The following is a 15581-nucleotide window of genomic DNA, read 5'->3' on the forward strand; positions in this document are numbered from 1 at the left end:
GCTTTATAGAATCATAGAATGGCCTGGGTTGAAAAGGATCCCAATGGTCATCTAGTTTCTACCCACCTGCTATGTGCAGGGTTGCCAACCACTAGACCAGGCTGCCCAGAGGCACATCCAGCCTGGATATAATTGTAGTTAAAGATTAATTTACTTATAAGATAATTTATATTTTAAATCTGATTTAAAAAATCAGATTGTACAGGTTGAATAGTGTTGAAATGAGTGGCTAGCTATCTCCAGTGTTGACAACAATCTTAGGAAAGCTAGGGTTTGTACCTGCTTGTGTACAGTGTGTGGCAAATGTTAATAATAACATTGCTTAAGAAAGATGAGTTACTGCTCTGATTTTTTTTTTTTCCTACTTTTAACTGATTTCTTTCTGCTCCTCTCTGACTTTGAAAGTACTGTTCATGAAGTAATGAAGTTGAGATGATGTGGTTTCTATGAAAGGGAAAGAAATGTAACCCCAGATACGCTACGGCATGTTTGCTTATTGAGAATGCTCTATCAGTAGCTGCAGTCTGTGCACTCTTTAGAACACCATGCAAAAAAGAAGCTCAGTGGACTTGGCTGTGTTGAGCTGCTGCTGGAGAGCCTGACCTCTGCTGGAGAGCCTGAGAGGCACAGCTGGAGCTGCCCTCTGTGCTGGCCTCAGCAGCACCTGCACAGGCTTGGTAACTTTTGCTGCCCTTCACAAAGTTTGTTTTTTTTTCTTTTCATATTTAAAAAACAACAACAACAATTGTAATGCCAGGGTTCTCTAATTGAGTGGTAGAACGCTTCACATTGCTCAGTACTGGAAGGTCCATCTGTCCTTCCTCATTCCTATGACCTCCACTGGCCTACAGAAACCTTTTGCCTCCTGTGCCCTCTTTATGGGGGCACTGCTGAGGAGGCTATTCTGCCCTAGCACTGGCCTCTACCATTGGCCACCTGCAGCTGTAAGACCCTATCTTCTGTCATACCTGCCCTGTGCTTCTGTCTTTTCATCACATCTTTGTGCCTGCAAGGGTATTATTCTCTGTGCCTACAGCAGCTGGAATTAGTTATTTATTCTTCAGATTTGCTATTAAAGGATGGAGTGTCTTAAAGGGTGAGGGGGAAGAAAAAAAAAGGAAGCAGCAAAGGTTATTTCATTACCTGGGAGCTGAGTTGTCCTATAAATGCAGTTTTTAGGGGGTGGCCAGAGACTGCTGCTGATGCTGAGCTCTTAGAATCATATACTGGCCTAGGTAAAAGGACCACAATGATCCTCTAATTTCAACCCTCCTCCTATGTACAGGGTCGCCAACCATCAGACCAGGCTGCTCAGAGCCACATCCAGCCTGGCCTTGAATGCCTCCAGGGATGGGGCATCCACAGCCTCTTTGGGCAATCCGTTCCAGTGTGCCGCCGCCAGGGGCGGGGTCTCCCGCAGGCTCCTTGCTCTTTAAGACTTTTCGCCCGCCCCCAATCTCCCGTCTCTCTCTCCTATTGGACGGTCGCAATGCCCCTCTACGACAGTTCCTGTTTCGGCCACCTTAACTTGTTGACGGTCCGCACGCCACTCTCAATCTCTTTGGCCGCTGATTGGGCTTCGCTCAAGGTGTTTGGGGCGGCGATTGGCCTTGCGTGTTCTTCTCCCCGCCCTCTCGTGTCGAGGGACGCCTTCCTGCACCCACGCTCGTCGATTGGCCCGCAGGGCTGAGCCCTCGCCGTCCGATTGGCTGTTGCCAGCCGCGCGTGCTAACAGCAGGGTAGGCTGCGCGGGAGGACAGGAGAGCGGAGGCAGCGGCGGCGCGCTGGCACTGGGCGCCCGCCCGGAGGATGGTCCCCGCCGTGGGGGCGCCGCCGCCCAGCCCGCCCAGTCCCCCCGTGAGTGCGGGCCGCGGAGGGAGGGCCGGCGCTCGGGGAAGGGCGGAGGGGAGCGGGTTGGGGCTGAGGGTGCTGCCGGTGGCCGCCCCTCCCCCTTCGCCGACCGTTGCCTGTGAGGGAGGCGGCGGTTGGCCGAGGGCGAGCGCCGCGCTTGGGCCCGTCGCCATGGCGACAGCGGGGCTGCGAGCCCACTCCGGATCCGCGTCCGGCCGGGCTGGAGGCGTCCGGTCGGCCTCCCGCGTTCCTCCGCCTCTGGGGCGCCCCGAGGCGTAAAGGGCGACCGCAGCCCCTTTGTCTGATGGGGCGGCATCGCTGCGAGATGGGGAGGGGGTGAGACGGCAGCGCCCGGAGCGGGGGAAACGTGCAGGTAACGGCATTGAGGAAATAGAGGTTATTGCAGGAAAATCCTGGAGGTCCGAGGCGGGAGCCGTCACCCGGTGCTCAGGAAGTTTTAACTTCGGACAGCGAAAAGCAGGTGCTTTCTGTCGCTTGTGATAGCTCTCACCTGTAACGTCTCTGAGGTGTAGTGCAGAGGACGTGTCGTGCATCGTGTCGGTGCTTTTGTTGTGCGAGAGCTCGGGCTAGAAGTGTGGCTTCAGAGTGCGATGCAAAAGTCCTCCTTCTTCACAGCTTTTCTTCTGCCTTGCTAACTAACATTTTCCTGTTGGGTGTGTTTCCAGTTTGATTTCCTAAGGAAAGAAATCTCGTGGACATGCTTCATCTATTCCTTCTCCACCCTGCAATGTTGGCTTATTGTCCAATTTCTATTAAGTTTGCCAGTAAAGGAGATTCAAGCCCTTATTCCATGGAAGCCAGCACCTCGCAAGTACAGAAGCTCAGGACTTGGGGTTGCAATGAGGGTAGGGCACGTAGAAGGCAGTTCCCTGTGACAGCAGAAGGGACAGCACGCATCTGCACACGCACAGCTGGGTGCAGCCACGCAGTGCCATTGGTGTAGGGCTGTTGGTAAGGAAGAGGAGAAAGTGAGAAGGCAAATAGAGATGTGGGAACATGTTGGATCACTGACCATAACCACACAGGGAATCGCATCTTTGCTTTTGCTTTATTTTTATTTTTCACATAACATCTTGGCTTTCTGTTAAATGCAGCCAGACACACGTTTATTAAAAATATTGAGCAAAGATAACTTGATGTTGTACATTAAGCATTCTGAAGTCAGGTAATGTAAAGGCTTGCTTTGGAAGCATGACTTCAGCTTTTTTTCTCTCCCTGTACAGCTCACTAGGGCAGTCTTAGTTACATTGATTGTATTATATGGCACTAACAAACTGCACAGTGCTATTTATCAGACATAAATTACGTGCGGTAGTCAGACAAACAGGAAGGAATAAATTATGGATGAATGGTTGTTGTTATTATGAGGTGTTAGAGGCTTAATTCTGACTTTCAATTAATGCTGTAATAATGACCCAAAAGTATATTTTGGGATGAAGTGCTCATCAGTTTGTGGGAGCTAAACTTAGAAAATGATTTTGTTCCAAGCATGGTTTTAAGATGTGTCTAAAATAACATCAGCCGCATGAAGTGGCTTGAGAATAGATATAAATGATGAACTGTTTGGATATGAGTCCCTTAGAGAAGATTTAACAGAGTGGAAGGAGAAAAAGTGGTGAAGCCTGGAAGAGTCTGATAGCCGTAAGGGGGGGATTAGGCTGTGGGTGCCAGGTGATGGCTTTGCTGCTTCAATCCCTGTTTTTCCAAGCAGTCTGTACATGTAGGAGCTGAGCAGGGATGGACTGAACTGACTGTCACCTGCATGACATTGTGATATGTTGCTGGCATGTCCCTGCTGTGTGCATTGTGGAGACACTAGCTGAACGTTAGCTTTAGTTTGAAATTCAAAAGGCAACATGAACAAGGTGTCAAAAATTCAGTGTTGGTGTTCTGCTGACACTACTGGCCAACTTGCTCCAGCTTTCTGATTCTGCCTCTTGGGTGAATGTAGAGGGGTGTCTGACTTCTTTAGAGAGAGGAATTAAAGAGCTCCTGTTACGTGTTGCATATTTGTTAGTTTTTTTTTCCAGTGTGCTGAAATCATAACAACACCTCAGGCTTCCAGGTATAGAACAAATTAATCCCCAGAATGATTTGGAATAGAGCTCCGTTCAAATGCACTTTTGCTTTGCAAAGCAGGTTGGCGTGAGGTATGTGGTACTGTAACCAGGCACAGCCAGTTTTTAGGTAAATTAATTAACGTGTGGATTGAAGTTGGGTACTAAACTGGGTAGGAGTAATAAACAAACACATATGGAGGGTGAGAGAAGGACATGCTGGGTTTAACAACAACCAGTCCACAAGCGTTCATGTCTTTATAATAACTGTTTAGATCCGAGGTGCACTTAAAAATAACCGTAAATGACATGTGCCTGTGGGGAGTTAGAAGTTGCATTTGGCATGAAGGATCCTAAATTAAGAAGATATTTATTTTAATAAGGCTGTTTGCATCTTAAATTGGAAATGCATTTAATAGTTAACTTGTAAATATACCCACTGCACCACTTTGAAGGATAGTAAGTATTGCATCACAGCCTTTCAGCTGAGATTGTTCTCTGAGCTGCCCAGAGAGGTTGTGGATGCCCCATCCCTGGAGGTGATCATGGCCAAGTTGGATGGAGCCCTGGGCAGCCTGGTCTGGTATTAAATGTGGAAGTTGGTGGCCCTGCCTGTGGTGGAGGATTGGAACTCAACGATCCTTGGCATCCCTTCCAGCCCAAGCCATTCTGTAATTCCATTAAGTAACATAAAACTGAATACTCCCCGTGATTATCAGAATGGCAGTAGAAACATGTGTCTAGCTGTGTGTACACGCAAGGAGTTCTTATGAAAATGATTGTACAGCATGTATGTAGGCATAACATCTGACAACATTAATGTTTCTAATAGTTCCGTAATTCATTGAGTTAGAACTCTCAGGCTTCTGAAGACGTATTCTGCTTGTCTCCAGCTTTAAGGACCGCTCACTTGCAGTCACTTTGTAACTTGTATCCTCCACTAGCATTCTTCATCTCGGTCGTGTTTACTCTTATGCTCAAGTTCGGTCCCTTGGGAGCCCCTTCTCCTATTCTGAAGGCCGTTGATCATAATGTGATTCTGGAAAGTTGAGTGAGAACATCTCAGCTTGAACTGTTGAGCAGAAGGGTTCCTTTTTGCCTGACTGCAATAAAACATGTAGAGATCGTAACTCCCTGGTTAAGAAACACTGTGCGTTGCCACACCTATCTAATGGTAGCCTAACTTGCTGGTTAGAATGAAAGTCCAGCTTTTATGTGTGTGCTTTGTATATCTGAAGTGTGCTTTGTTGCAACTTTTCAAATGTGAAACTGTTGTCATGCACTGAGTGAGCGCAAAAGTAATCTGTGGTGTGTGCAGGATGGACAGATCTTGTGTAACTTGAGTTTGTTTCCTGTATGAAGTGTTGTGGCATTAACCTTCTGAGATGAATGGGGTACTTCAGCAACTGTGACACTTGATAGCAATCTTTTACATCAGCCAAGCTGTATGCCATTGTGATGCAGATAGGAAGGTAGCAAACTGAAAAATGTTCCTTGTTTTCTTTTAGCAATTGCTTTTGTCATCCTGTTACCTGTACTTGTACTTCTGTCGGGTTACTTGACCAAAAGGTGATCAATTCCACCTAAAAGCACACCTCAGTCATGCTGGTATTCTCATACCAAAGTCAGTTCTTTGTGGGCCATTCCTAGTGAGGGTGGAGAGATCCAGGTTTGGGTCTGCTGGGTCAGAAGTCTAAGCACAGACTTCTCTGGTCCTGAGATCTGGAAGTCAGTGGTGAGGAAGATAGTTGAAAATCTTGTTCTTTAGGCTGCTGGCTCTATTAAGTCAGCATAAAGGTATGAGGGGAAAAGGAGAGTTCAACTTCAAAAAATTGTATTTCTTCAATTATCTGTAGTGTAAAGTGAAAAAAATGTTGGCAATTTGGGATGCATGCTGCATCTGTAGTCTGTGAGAAGTGGTTGCCTTGTGGAACAGTTATTTCATGCCAGCTCTCACTCTTTGATGTAAGTGAATTCTGCACTGCTTTCACTCATCAGTGAAGTTAGCTAGAAACTGAACATAAGTCTTAGGTTAGAATTAGATTAGTCTTAAATCCCGTTTCATGTTTGATTTCTGTTGGAGGATCTTCAGTACTTAAGAGATCCTGTTTAAATATTACGTACATGCAGTATAAATGTTTGATTCTTCTACATAAGTCTCACTTGTTCTGCATTCAGAGACTAGAGTCATTTGAGAAGTCTAAGCGCTGCCAGTGAAGGTGGGGAGAGGCAACATCACGTAATTTTGGAATAGTTAAGGCCTCCCTGCACATCTTCCTATTATTGCTCTAAGGACAGTGTATTGACTAAGAAAACCTAGTTTAGCATGTTAGAGTGAAACTCGTTAACTCTGTCAGTATCTGGCTTCTGATGAAAATAATAAAGAAAAGCTAATGTTTTTATTTTATTTTATTTTATTTTATTTTATTTTATTTTATTTTATTTTTTTGTAATATACCAGGCTTGAACTATTAGTTGTCTTTCATATCTCTGCATTGCCTACATCTCTCTGTAATACTCTAAGTGACTTCAGAACATAAACTCTCAGAAGTGTACATAACTTTAAAAAAATGAACTATAAGCCTATCCACTTAAAAGGGGATAAACTAATATATTCAAGCTATCCTTTGCTGAAGAACACAGTGGAGATCTCCTTCTCTTGGTTTCCTTTCAAGATATTGTTGCCAAGTCAGTCACAGGTGACAACTGCAATGTGGTTTCAGACCAATGTAGAGAAAGCAGATGGAGGTAAATCATTTTTGAGAAGGCTTTTCTAATGACGTAAGACTTGCGTAATCGTGATATTGGTCTGTTTGTTGTTCTTGTCCTTTGCCTTTACTCAGTTCTTATGAACCTCTGCAAAGTAAGAACTTGGAGGTCTGTTTTCAGCTTCTGTTCCACTATTAGTGCTGAACTTCTACAGTGCCCTGTTTGCTTTCTCTGGTGCTTACAGGTCTGCTTATCGCTGCATAGCTTGTGTACAGTAATCCCCCCCCAAGCTGAATAACTAGTTCTTAAAGTTGTGGAAGTATGGAGTTCTGGTTTCCTATGGATTTGGATCTTGTGCCATTTTATAAACAGAAGGGGCAGCGGCTGTTTATGAGGGTGGATAGTGGTAGGACAAGGGGGAATGGTTTTAAACGGAGACAGGAGGTTTAGGTTAGATATTAGGAGGAAGTTTTTCACACAGAGGGCGGTGACACACTGGAACCACCAGCTCCAGGTTGCCCAAGGAGGTTGTTCTTGGAGGACATCCCTGGAGGCACTCAAGGCCAAGCTGGATGTGGCTCTGGGCAGCCTGGTCTGCTGGTTGGTGATCCTGCACATAGCAGGGGGATTGAAACCAGATAATCATTGTGGTCCTTTTCAACCCATTCTATGATTCTGTGATTCTGATATATAGCATATACTAATTCTGATTTTAAATTTCTTCTTTAAGATGTGCTTGTTAAGAAAGTGTCTGTGCTGCACACCTGTTCCCAAATATCTTTAACTGTACTTCTGTTAAATCAAACTGAAATAGTTTGCAGCTTTATCCCTGCCAGCAAGATACAAAACTGTCAGACATCCAGATCACAAGGTGAACCCCTTATTTCTGAAACTAGAAATTAGGCCCACTTTATCTAGAAAAAAACCTGTGAAGAGTGAAGGAGAGAAATAGCCTTCTTCCATCCACTAAAGCCTTTTGTTAGCAGCCTGCAATGAAAATTCTGCTGCAGAACTGTGGGGGTTTTGTTCATTTTTGTCAGGCATAGGGTAGTGGAATTTGTTTTTAAAGCTTATTGCGGATGATAGTAGTGAAAGGACCATTTCAGGAACACTGTGCTGACCTTTCCTGAAGGACGCGGCAGTACGCTGCCTCAACAGGTGCTTTGGAAGCACGTCCAGACAGCAGCAGAAGTACTGTTTCATAGTGCCTTGCCTATTTTTGCCCTGAAGATTCATTGGGAAGAATCTTCTCACACGGAAAGATCCCTGTAACCAAATCTGACAATGGATTTCTTCTGCATGTTGTAAGGGAGCTTTGTAGTTGAGACAGGAAGCGCAACTGTTTAGGTCTTAAGATCACATGTTCAATTCTTTGTGTCGTATTTCTCAAACCTCAACCTGTAAAAGGTTTAAGAACTTTGTTGTGTAATCCGTTGTAGTTAATGCTCATCTGTTAAGATGTATTAAAAAAGTTTAAACTCTCCTGCACATTTCTGTTCTTGGGTATTTTGCATTACTTGTTTGTTAGAGCGCTTGCGTGTCCAGTACAGCTGTAAGAGAACATTCTTATGGCTAACTTGATACTTCCTTAAGATCTCACACAGTTTTATAAACAGACTACATGAGGATCGTTTATGGGTACACGACAGATAAGAGCTTAGATTAAAACCTAAAAATGAAGTGAGCAATAGCATTCTGGATGCTGTAAGCCAGAATGTTTTTGTTTTGATTTTACATTGATTATGCAACCCTGTGACAAATCAAGAGATTTCATTTGGAGGTAAGGGTGTATTATAAAGCAGAATTAGGTTAGCTGTTGCTGACTCTGTAACTTCTAATTTATTCCACCAGTCCTTGGTGTTTCAGACAGAGCTTTCCTGCGTAAGGCATCCTCAATTATAAATAATCATCTGGGTTCCAGGAGTCAGAGACCATGAAGACTTAAGTTACAGCTTCTTCAGGAAGAAATCACTTGTTGTTTAGGCAGCATGCTGCCAAAAAGAGTTGGCTCACCACTAGATGCTGTTACCTAGCAGTAGAAATGTGCTCACAACCTGTACGTGGCACTTGTGTTAGCTACTGCAGGTAGAAGTCCTGTCACAGAAGGAAGTTGTCCACAAGCTACTTGGCACCCACTTAGCCTTGCCCACCAAAGCAGAGTCTTGGATAGCTTTGTTGAATGTGACATAATTAGATGTGTCTTCAATTTGAAACTAATCTGTTTTGGAACGCACAGTAGATCACTGAAAACCATGGAAATGAGCACTGTCTTGCAACTTAGAGAAATGCCTTCTCCTTTCTTGCTTCCTTTATGAAATTGTTACATGGTGACTTGTGCATCTTAACAAAGTGTCCACAGAGCGCAGCGTCTTGAGACTTTCCATGGTCATCATTTTTTTTTCTTCTTTTTTCTGATTTCCCAAATAAGAACTCTAGTCCCCTTATTTTGATCTAAAATGGCTGAAGACCATCTTTAGGATGACATCTCTGGTCTTTGTCATTTTTAGCTTGTATACCAATTGTGTCATTTTTGTTCTTTATCCTCAAATGCCTGTTTCCATATAACAGTTCCCCTAGATCATGGGATACAGTTTGTGTAGGCATTTTCTTTGCTAGCACTGCATGTCGTTTTGGTCTGTCCATAGTTCTGTGATCATCCACACAGTGGGTGGGGGGTGGTAGCAGCTCACAGCTACGTGCAGAGGTCCAGAGATGCCTCTGCAGCTTTGAGAACATCAGCAGCAGGTAAGGGGCTTTGTTCAGTAGAGTGATATTCCTGTCTTTATGCCTCCTCTAAGGTTTAAGTGAATGAGATACTAAACTTGTAGACTAAAGGGACAGCAGTGCCAGAGCAAGAGTAATGACAAATAAACTAAGAACTTCTTCAGAATTTTCGTAAGCAAATCTGGTCAGGATTCTTCTGAGGAATGCTCTCTCGAACCCATGTGTTAGTCAACAGTCATGAGCAACTGTGACTTTATTATGAAAATTATAAACAAAAATGAATTTGATGGCACACCACTTGCATGATAAGCTTGCTTCTTCCTGCAATATTGTTTAAAAAAAAAAAATAAAATGAGAGAGAGAGAGGGAGAGGGCAAGGAGAGAAAGGGGGAGAAAGCTTGCTTTCCAGTTCTCTTACGTGATCTTATATAATAGCCTTAGTGAAACTTAATTGCTTTAAGTCAGTGGGAGGAAAAATAGTCTTTGAATTTAGATAGTACAAACAAAAGAAGTAAGAAGTTGTAAAAGCAGTGAAGCTTTTATCCCCATCTGTTGTTGCTGTCAGACACTATACAACCCACTTAATTTTTTATAGCACGCTGTAGTTTATTGGCATTGGTTTGCTGTCACTAACTCTTGCAGAAGCTCACAGAGCAGCCTCGTTGCTGTAGGAAGCAATCAGCTGGTATGGATTGGGAATGTGTATTCTGTGAAAAGTCAAGATAACTCTTGCCTGCCCTTCAATCCCTCGTACACCTTCCTTGATTTAATAAACAAAGAAATAAAGAGTAAACAAGCACATGTGGTGATCTGGCTCACCTGAACTAGTCAGCCAGCAGGAATATGCTGATCTTAGAGGAGCATCTGTTCACTCACCGTCACTGTCAGTGCTGGCCTTACTCATTCTTCTCTGCCCGTGCTCAATTTTTATAAACATCTGGGAATGTCATGTCTTCGAGGGACTTTGCTTAGGTTCATCATTGGGCCCAGTTGTCATGAGTGTGTGGAAGAGTAGACACAATGTAGTAAGAAGAAAACATTGGATTCCTCAGAATGAAACTAAAAAATACCAAGGGGATTTTCACTGCCTTGAGTAGGGCCATTTCTCCCTCTGTTTTCCTATCCAGTAGTCTTAACAGGTTACTTTTATAAGCAAAAGTAGTTGGTATGTTGGTAACAATTGCAAAGATAGAGTTTCAAGTTTCATTTCTTGCTGTCGTTTTGTTAGCTAACTGCAAAATGGCAATAGAAGTGTCTCAAGGGGGGGATAAAGCAAAGGCAGTGATGATTTTTATCTCAGGGGTGCCTTGCTTGTGATTAAAAGCTTGAATTAAGTCTCTGGTTGAAGCTAGCCTTGTTGTAAAAACATACATTGAAGACTGGAACAGAGCATTCCAAGAGTAAGTATATAAGAATAAAGAGAACTGTGGCTTGCAGGAAGAGAGAGCATTTGTGTAGAAGTTACCTATGCCTTGGAATTGATCTTATCCATAAATCATGACTGAAAGTGCATGAAACTAATAAGAGCTGTGCAACCATAGCACTGATTAAATTACACTGAACTTAAATCTCCTGAAGAGAAAGAATTTAATTTCTGGGGATGACACTGCATTTAAACTAAAATCAGTATTTCAAGCTGACATTGTGACAGCTATAAACTATGTAAAACTTGAGAATAAATAACCCTAAATGGCCAATTGCATCCTTGATCTGTCTGAAGAATTAAGGATTTGCAGCATTATTGCTGCAGAAATTATTCAGCTGGGTCGAGTGAACGTATTGCATGAGTGAACTTAAAATGTATTTGCCCCTGAGCTTATAGAGCAAATACTTGTCTTCTGCTGCAGCAAATCAGAAAATGAATCTCTCCTGAAAGTATCACTTAATATAAAATAAATAGTAAAGAAATGAAGCACTGGTGGGGCAATGGCTGCTAGGAAGAAAAGAGGATAAACATTATTTAGCAGTCCACAAAAGTTTCTCCCTGGGCAGCTTTTTAAAATTTTTGGACCCTGTGTGTTCAGGAGCTCTTTCAGATACCACCTCCCTACCATTGCATGCTCTGTTTTGAGGTTTATCAAATAAAATGCAAAGGTTTTTGCCCCATCCCTGGAGGCATTCAAGGCCAGGCTGGATGTGGCTCTGGGCAGCCTGGTCTGATGGTTGGCGACCCTGCACACAGCAATGGCATTGGAACTTGATGATCATTGTGGTCCTTTTCAACCCATTCTATATGCTTATGTGCTTACAGAATAAGAATAGGAAAAAAATCTTCAGTTCCCCATCTTTCTCAAGTTACAATTTTGAAGTAGGTACTCAAGCGTTGTATATAAGAGCTATTTAATACACTTAACTGCTTCTTTTTTTAGGAGAAAATTGGAGTTTGAAATAAACTAACTGCTCAATTAGCTAATGGACATGGTCCTGTTTGTTCTTACCACCCCTACAGGACTGTTTTGAAATGTTGTTTGAATTGTATGAACTTCAATGAACTTCTGGCTTGAAATAATCTCCCAGTAAAGCGAAAATAAAATAATATTAACCATACATTTGCACCCTGTTTCTTCTGCAGGAAGAGGGCTGTGAATCCCAGCAGAACGGAAGCATATGAAATGCAAACTTCATTGTTTACATGTGACAGTTAGGGAGGCTGGCACTCAATGTGGTGGCATTTGGCAGGGAACAGCATCCCTTGGAAGAAACCTGCTGACTGGAAAAGAGTTTGGCTGTACCTCCTCCCATTAAATAAAACCCAACAAATTTATGTTCTATTTTTCCTTTTTACTTTCTTAAAATAGTTGAGTTTATAATTGTGTTTTTTTTTTTTTTAACTGAGGAAATGGAAACCAGTTCTTCACAGACAGCAGAGGTTCACAAGGCATCGATGCAGGTGTACTTCATTTTTAATGGCCACATGACCAGTCTATCTACAGAAAGGTGATGGACTTCTGCACACCTTGTAGTAATGTAATGACTGTACCAATATATTACAGTGTACGTTTCTATATCTCTTGCAGTGTCTTGCAGGATACTTGTAATGTGTCTTGCCAAGTCTTTCACAATATTTTGCAAAATTTACTGAAGTAATAATGGTGGTAAGCCACAAGGAACAGAGGCAACACATACATAGGGAATTAAAGAAGAATAACAACTAAACATAGCCACTAAATTTGCCAGTCAAATGAATAGGCAAACAAAGCATGCCAAGTGGCCTTAATCCAATCTGTTTCTACCAAATAGTTTGTAGCAATGAATCATTAGTGCTTATTCAACTTTAAAGTGTATGTAAGTTGAAGACTTCTTGTGTCCAGTGTGCCTGCTAGGTGAGGTTATTCCTTGTGCACCCAGTGCCACAATAAAGCATGCCTGCTTCTTAATGGTAAATTCATCTTAAAGGGTTTTCTTTCAGACTGGTGTTTTGTCCAGTAACAGCAAGGCCTTGTGTCTGTGGTCAAAGGCGAAATGATGTCATGTGCAAAGAATCCAGAAGAGTGCAGTTGTTAATTCTTTCCGTAATTTTCTTCAGGTTCTCTTCTCTGAAACCATGCCAGAGATGACAGAAAATGAGACACCTACTAAGAAGCAACATCGGTGAGTTTCTGTGAAAAAATGAATTTTGCAGTTCTGTAGTCTGTGGTCGTACTGTAATGACAAAATTTCTAGTTATAAATTTACTAATGAGGTTATTAAGAAGTTCTGAGGGCTGACGAGGATTCATGCAAAAGTTTGTTAACTATGGCTGTAAAACTCCCCTTCTCTCTTCCTCTATCCATGCTACATTATTTGTCAAGGGTATAGCTACCTCGACCACGAAGGCAAAAGAGATTCTTTATCACACGGGCTACTCAGATGCATGTGACTGCACCGCTACTTAGGTTAGAGTGCAGGCTGTATTTATTACAGCAACTCCTTGCGAAACTGCACTCATTTTGATGGAGTGGTATAGTTGTCTTTCACCAGTTACAGTGGAATCTAGATCTTCACAAATCTCTGCTGAAATTCAAAACACAACCCGCGGTTGAATTGCAATGCTATAACCAAAGTTTATAACCAAGTGGCTTAGGGTTCATCACAACTTCTACAAGTTTTTGTTCCTGCATAGTAATTTATTGATCTAACACCTGGTTTGGCAGTGTACTTCTTCAGTCCTTAGTTACAGCATCCAACTTATGCTAGTAAGCCATGCAGGATATTTTTTATGGTAACCAAAGGTGATCATCTTCTGAGAAAACTGTAGTTTACTGTTAACTTAGATGTGCAGGCAACAGCGCTGTCTTGTAACCACTAAGTTACTCTAGATGCATGCTGTTGGTGGTGAGTTACCAGAAATAAATGTACATTGACTCAAAGTATAAAAGGTGTGTGGCCAATAGTAGTCACTCGTGTCATCCACATATATCTTATATTCTCACTCCAGGTTTCTTGTTACATCTGGACTGTGCTTTAATAGTGAGTGGAAAGCAGAAAATACTACTGTTTTTTGCATACTGTAGCCAAACCACCAGACTGGTGGAAAGGGCACTGGTGGGCAGAAGTCTTTTGAAATATTTATCTATTTTTTTTTAAATGAAATATCTTTTTTTGAGAAAAAATGTGTGTTGTTTTATTGTATTTCTTGGAAATATTTGGCTTACTGCATAGCTACAGGGCACTTGGTTTTATTTATATGAAGTACGTGTTTAGAATTTATTGACTTCCAGCAAAAGCAATTTGAGGCATTGCACATTGATTCTCATCTGATTGCCGTTGGTCCAGGAATCCCAGAGGAACATGTGAAAACAAAGAGAAACCTCACATCCCCACATTATATCTAGACAGAATTTTGAGGCAGGACAGTGGAATGGTTGCAAAGGAAAGATAATTCTGGTTTCTAACAAAGGAAGCATGTTTGATACTAGAAGGTTGATTTTTGAAGGGAACAGATCTGAAAGAATCTGTTTGCACTGCAGTATTTTCTCCCTTTTCATTGATTCTTTGAACGCAAAAGCAACATTTCAGACAAATTATTGGCCTAGCCTGTTGGTCAAAATTAGTTTTTGGATTATAATATTTAGCATTGGATAGCATACTAGTTTTTGATGAACAAAATAATCAAAATCCAGCTCTGTCCAATAAATATGCAGTAATAACCAAATGGATTATTATTGTCTGTCTTGCTATGCTGAAATTAATTCGAGTCTGAACACTAATGATTTTTCTGTTAGAAACTATTTAATGCCTGTTTAATACCAATCCTTGTGAGTGTTACTTCTGCTGTGTTCTTGTTCAGAGCAGAGTGTAACATTTAGTATTTTTAGCTGTAATTGAAATAATAAAATAAGAGGAAATTGTTTGCATGCAGTTTTTTTTTCCTTCTGTTTCACATCACTGTTTCCCCCTTTATCGTTAACAGAAAGAAAAATCGGGAGACGCACAATGCAGGTAGGAATATTTTTTTTGTTGATTCTTCTGTAAATAAGCACAGATTCTTCAATAACTTATTTTGCCTGGAGAAAGTCCCTTTATAATAGTTTATAACAGAAAAAAGCCCAACATCCTACCAAACATCTCTCTGTGGTCCTGCTTAGAATACCTATGCACAGATCGCTCCCTTAGGCCTGCTCCAGCAATTCTGTGTGAGTATCATCTGTATGCTGTGGGACTTGCATCCCTCATGCAGTATGCAGCCTTTTCTCTCCACTGAATTCAACTTTCAACATCGTTTGATAACTATCAGCAGAACTGTCAGGTTTCAGTAGAGTCTGAAGGTTTTGGCCTTGTTTATCTACATAGATAAAACGTACTAAACTCTTGAGTCTAGTTCTCCCTTCATTAAACAGCGCAAATGTGTAGTCTCTGCGACCTCAACTGGAAAAAAACACCCAGTAGTTTCCACGTGACCAGGATGTGGCCAATTTCCTAAAGACTAAGGAGTATTGGGAAAGAATCTGAAGTTAATTGTAAGATGGCTCATTCTCGGTTCCTATTTTACTTGCTGATAGCTTTGAAAGTCTTCCTCTAGTGGGCTGATCTCTGCAAGACGTGGGGACAAGCTCCCTCCAGCCCTATTGCTTGCTTAGTCACAAGTGTCTGGACAAACTGAGTGGATGATACTATCAAAATAAAGGAACAGTGCTTCATGACCACTGTGGTATCTGCACGTATTAGCAACAGTAAGATATTTAAAAATTAAATCCCAAAGATAACGTATTTCAATGTTTGTACAGCTGCTCTTGTGTG

General features: G+C 42.1%; 1 protein-coding gene across 4 annotated transcripts in view; it reads left to right on the forward strand.

Annotated features, from left to right (window-relative positions):
- Positions 1–1744: 1744 nt before the first annotated feature.
- The window catches only part of USF3 (upstream transcription factor family member 3), a 29923-nt gene continuing 16086 nt past the window's right edge, over positions 1745–15581 (forward strand). For 2 of the 4 annotated variants that reach the window (XR_007373354.1, XM_048927478.1), the window contains exons 1-3: positions 1745–1857; positions 12889–12953; positions 14755–14783. Coding sequence is in view for 3 of the 4 variants with exons in the window: in XM_048927478.1 (XP_048783435.1) it covers positions 1810–1857; positions 12889–12953; positions 14755–14783 (142 nt within the window). In the remaining variant the exon portion in view is untranslated. Of the gene's footprint in view, positions 1858–1939; positions 12300–12888; positions 12954–14754; positions 14784–15581 lie in introns of those variants that run through there. The other 2 variants (XM_048927499.1, XM_048927491.1) reach the window with 2 other exon arrangements.

The sequence above is a fragment of the Lagopus muta genome, chromosome 1, assembly GCF_023343835.1.
Source record: "Lagopus muta isolate bLagMut1 chromosome 1, bLagMut1 primary, whole genome shotgun sequence".
Classification (NCBI taxonomy): domain Eukaryota; kingdom Metazoa; phylum Chordata; class Aves; order Galliformes; family Phasianidae; genus Lagopus; species Lagopus muta.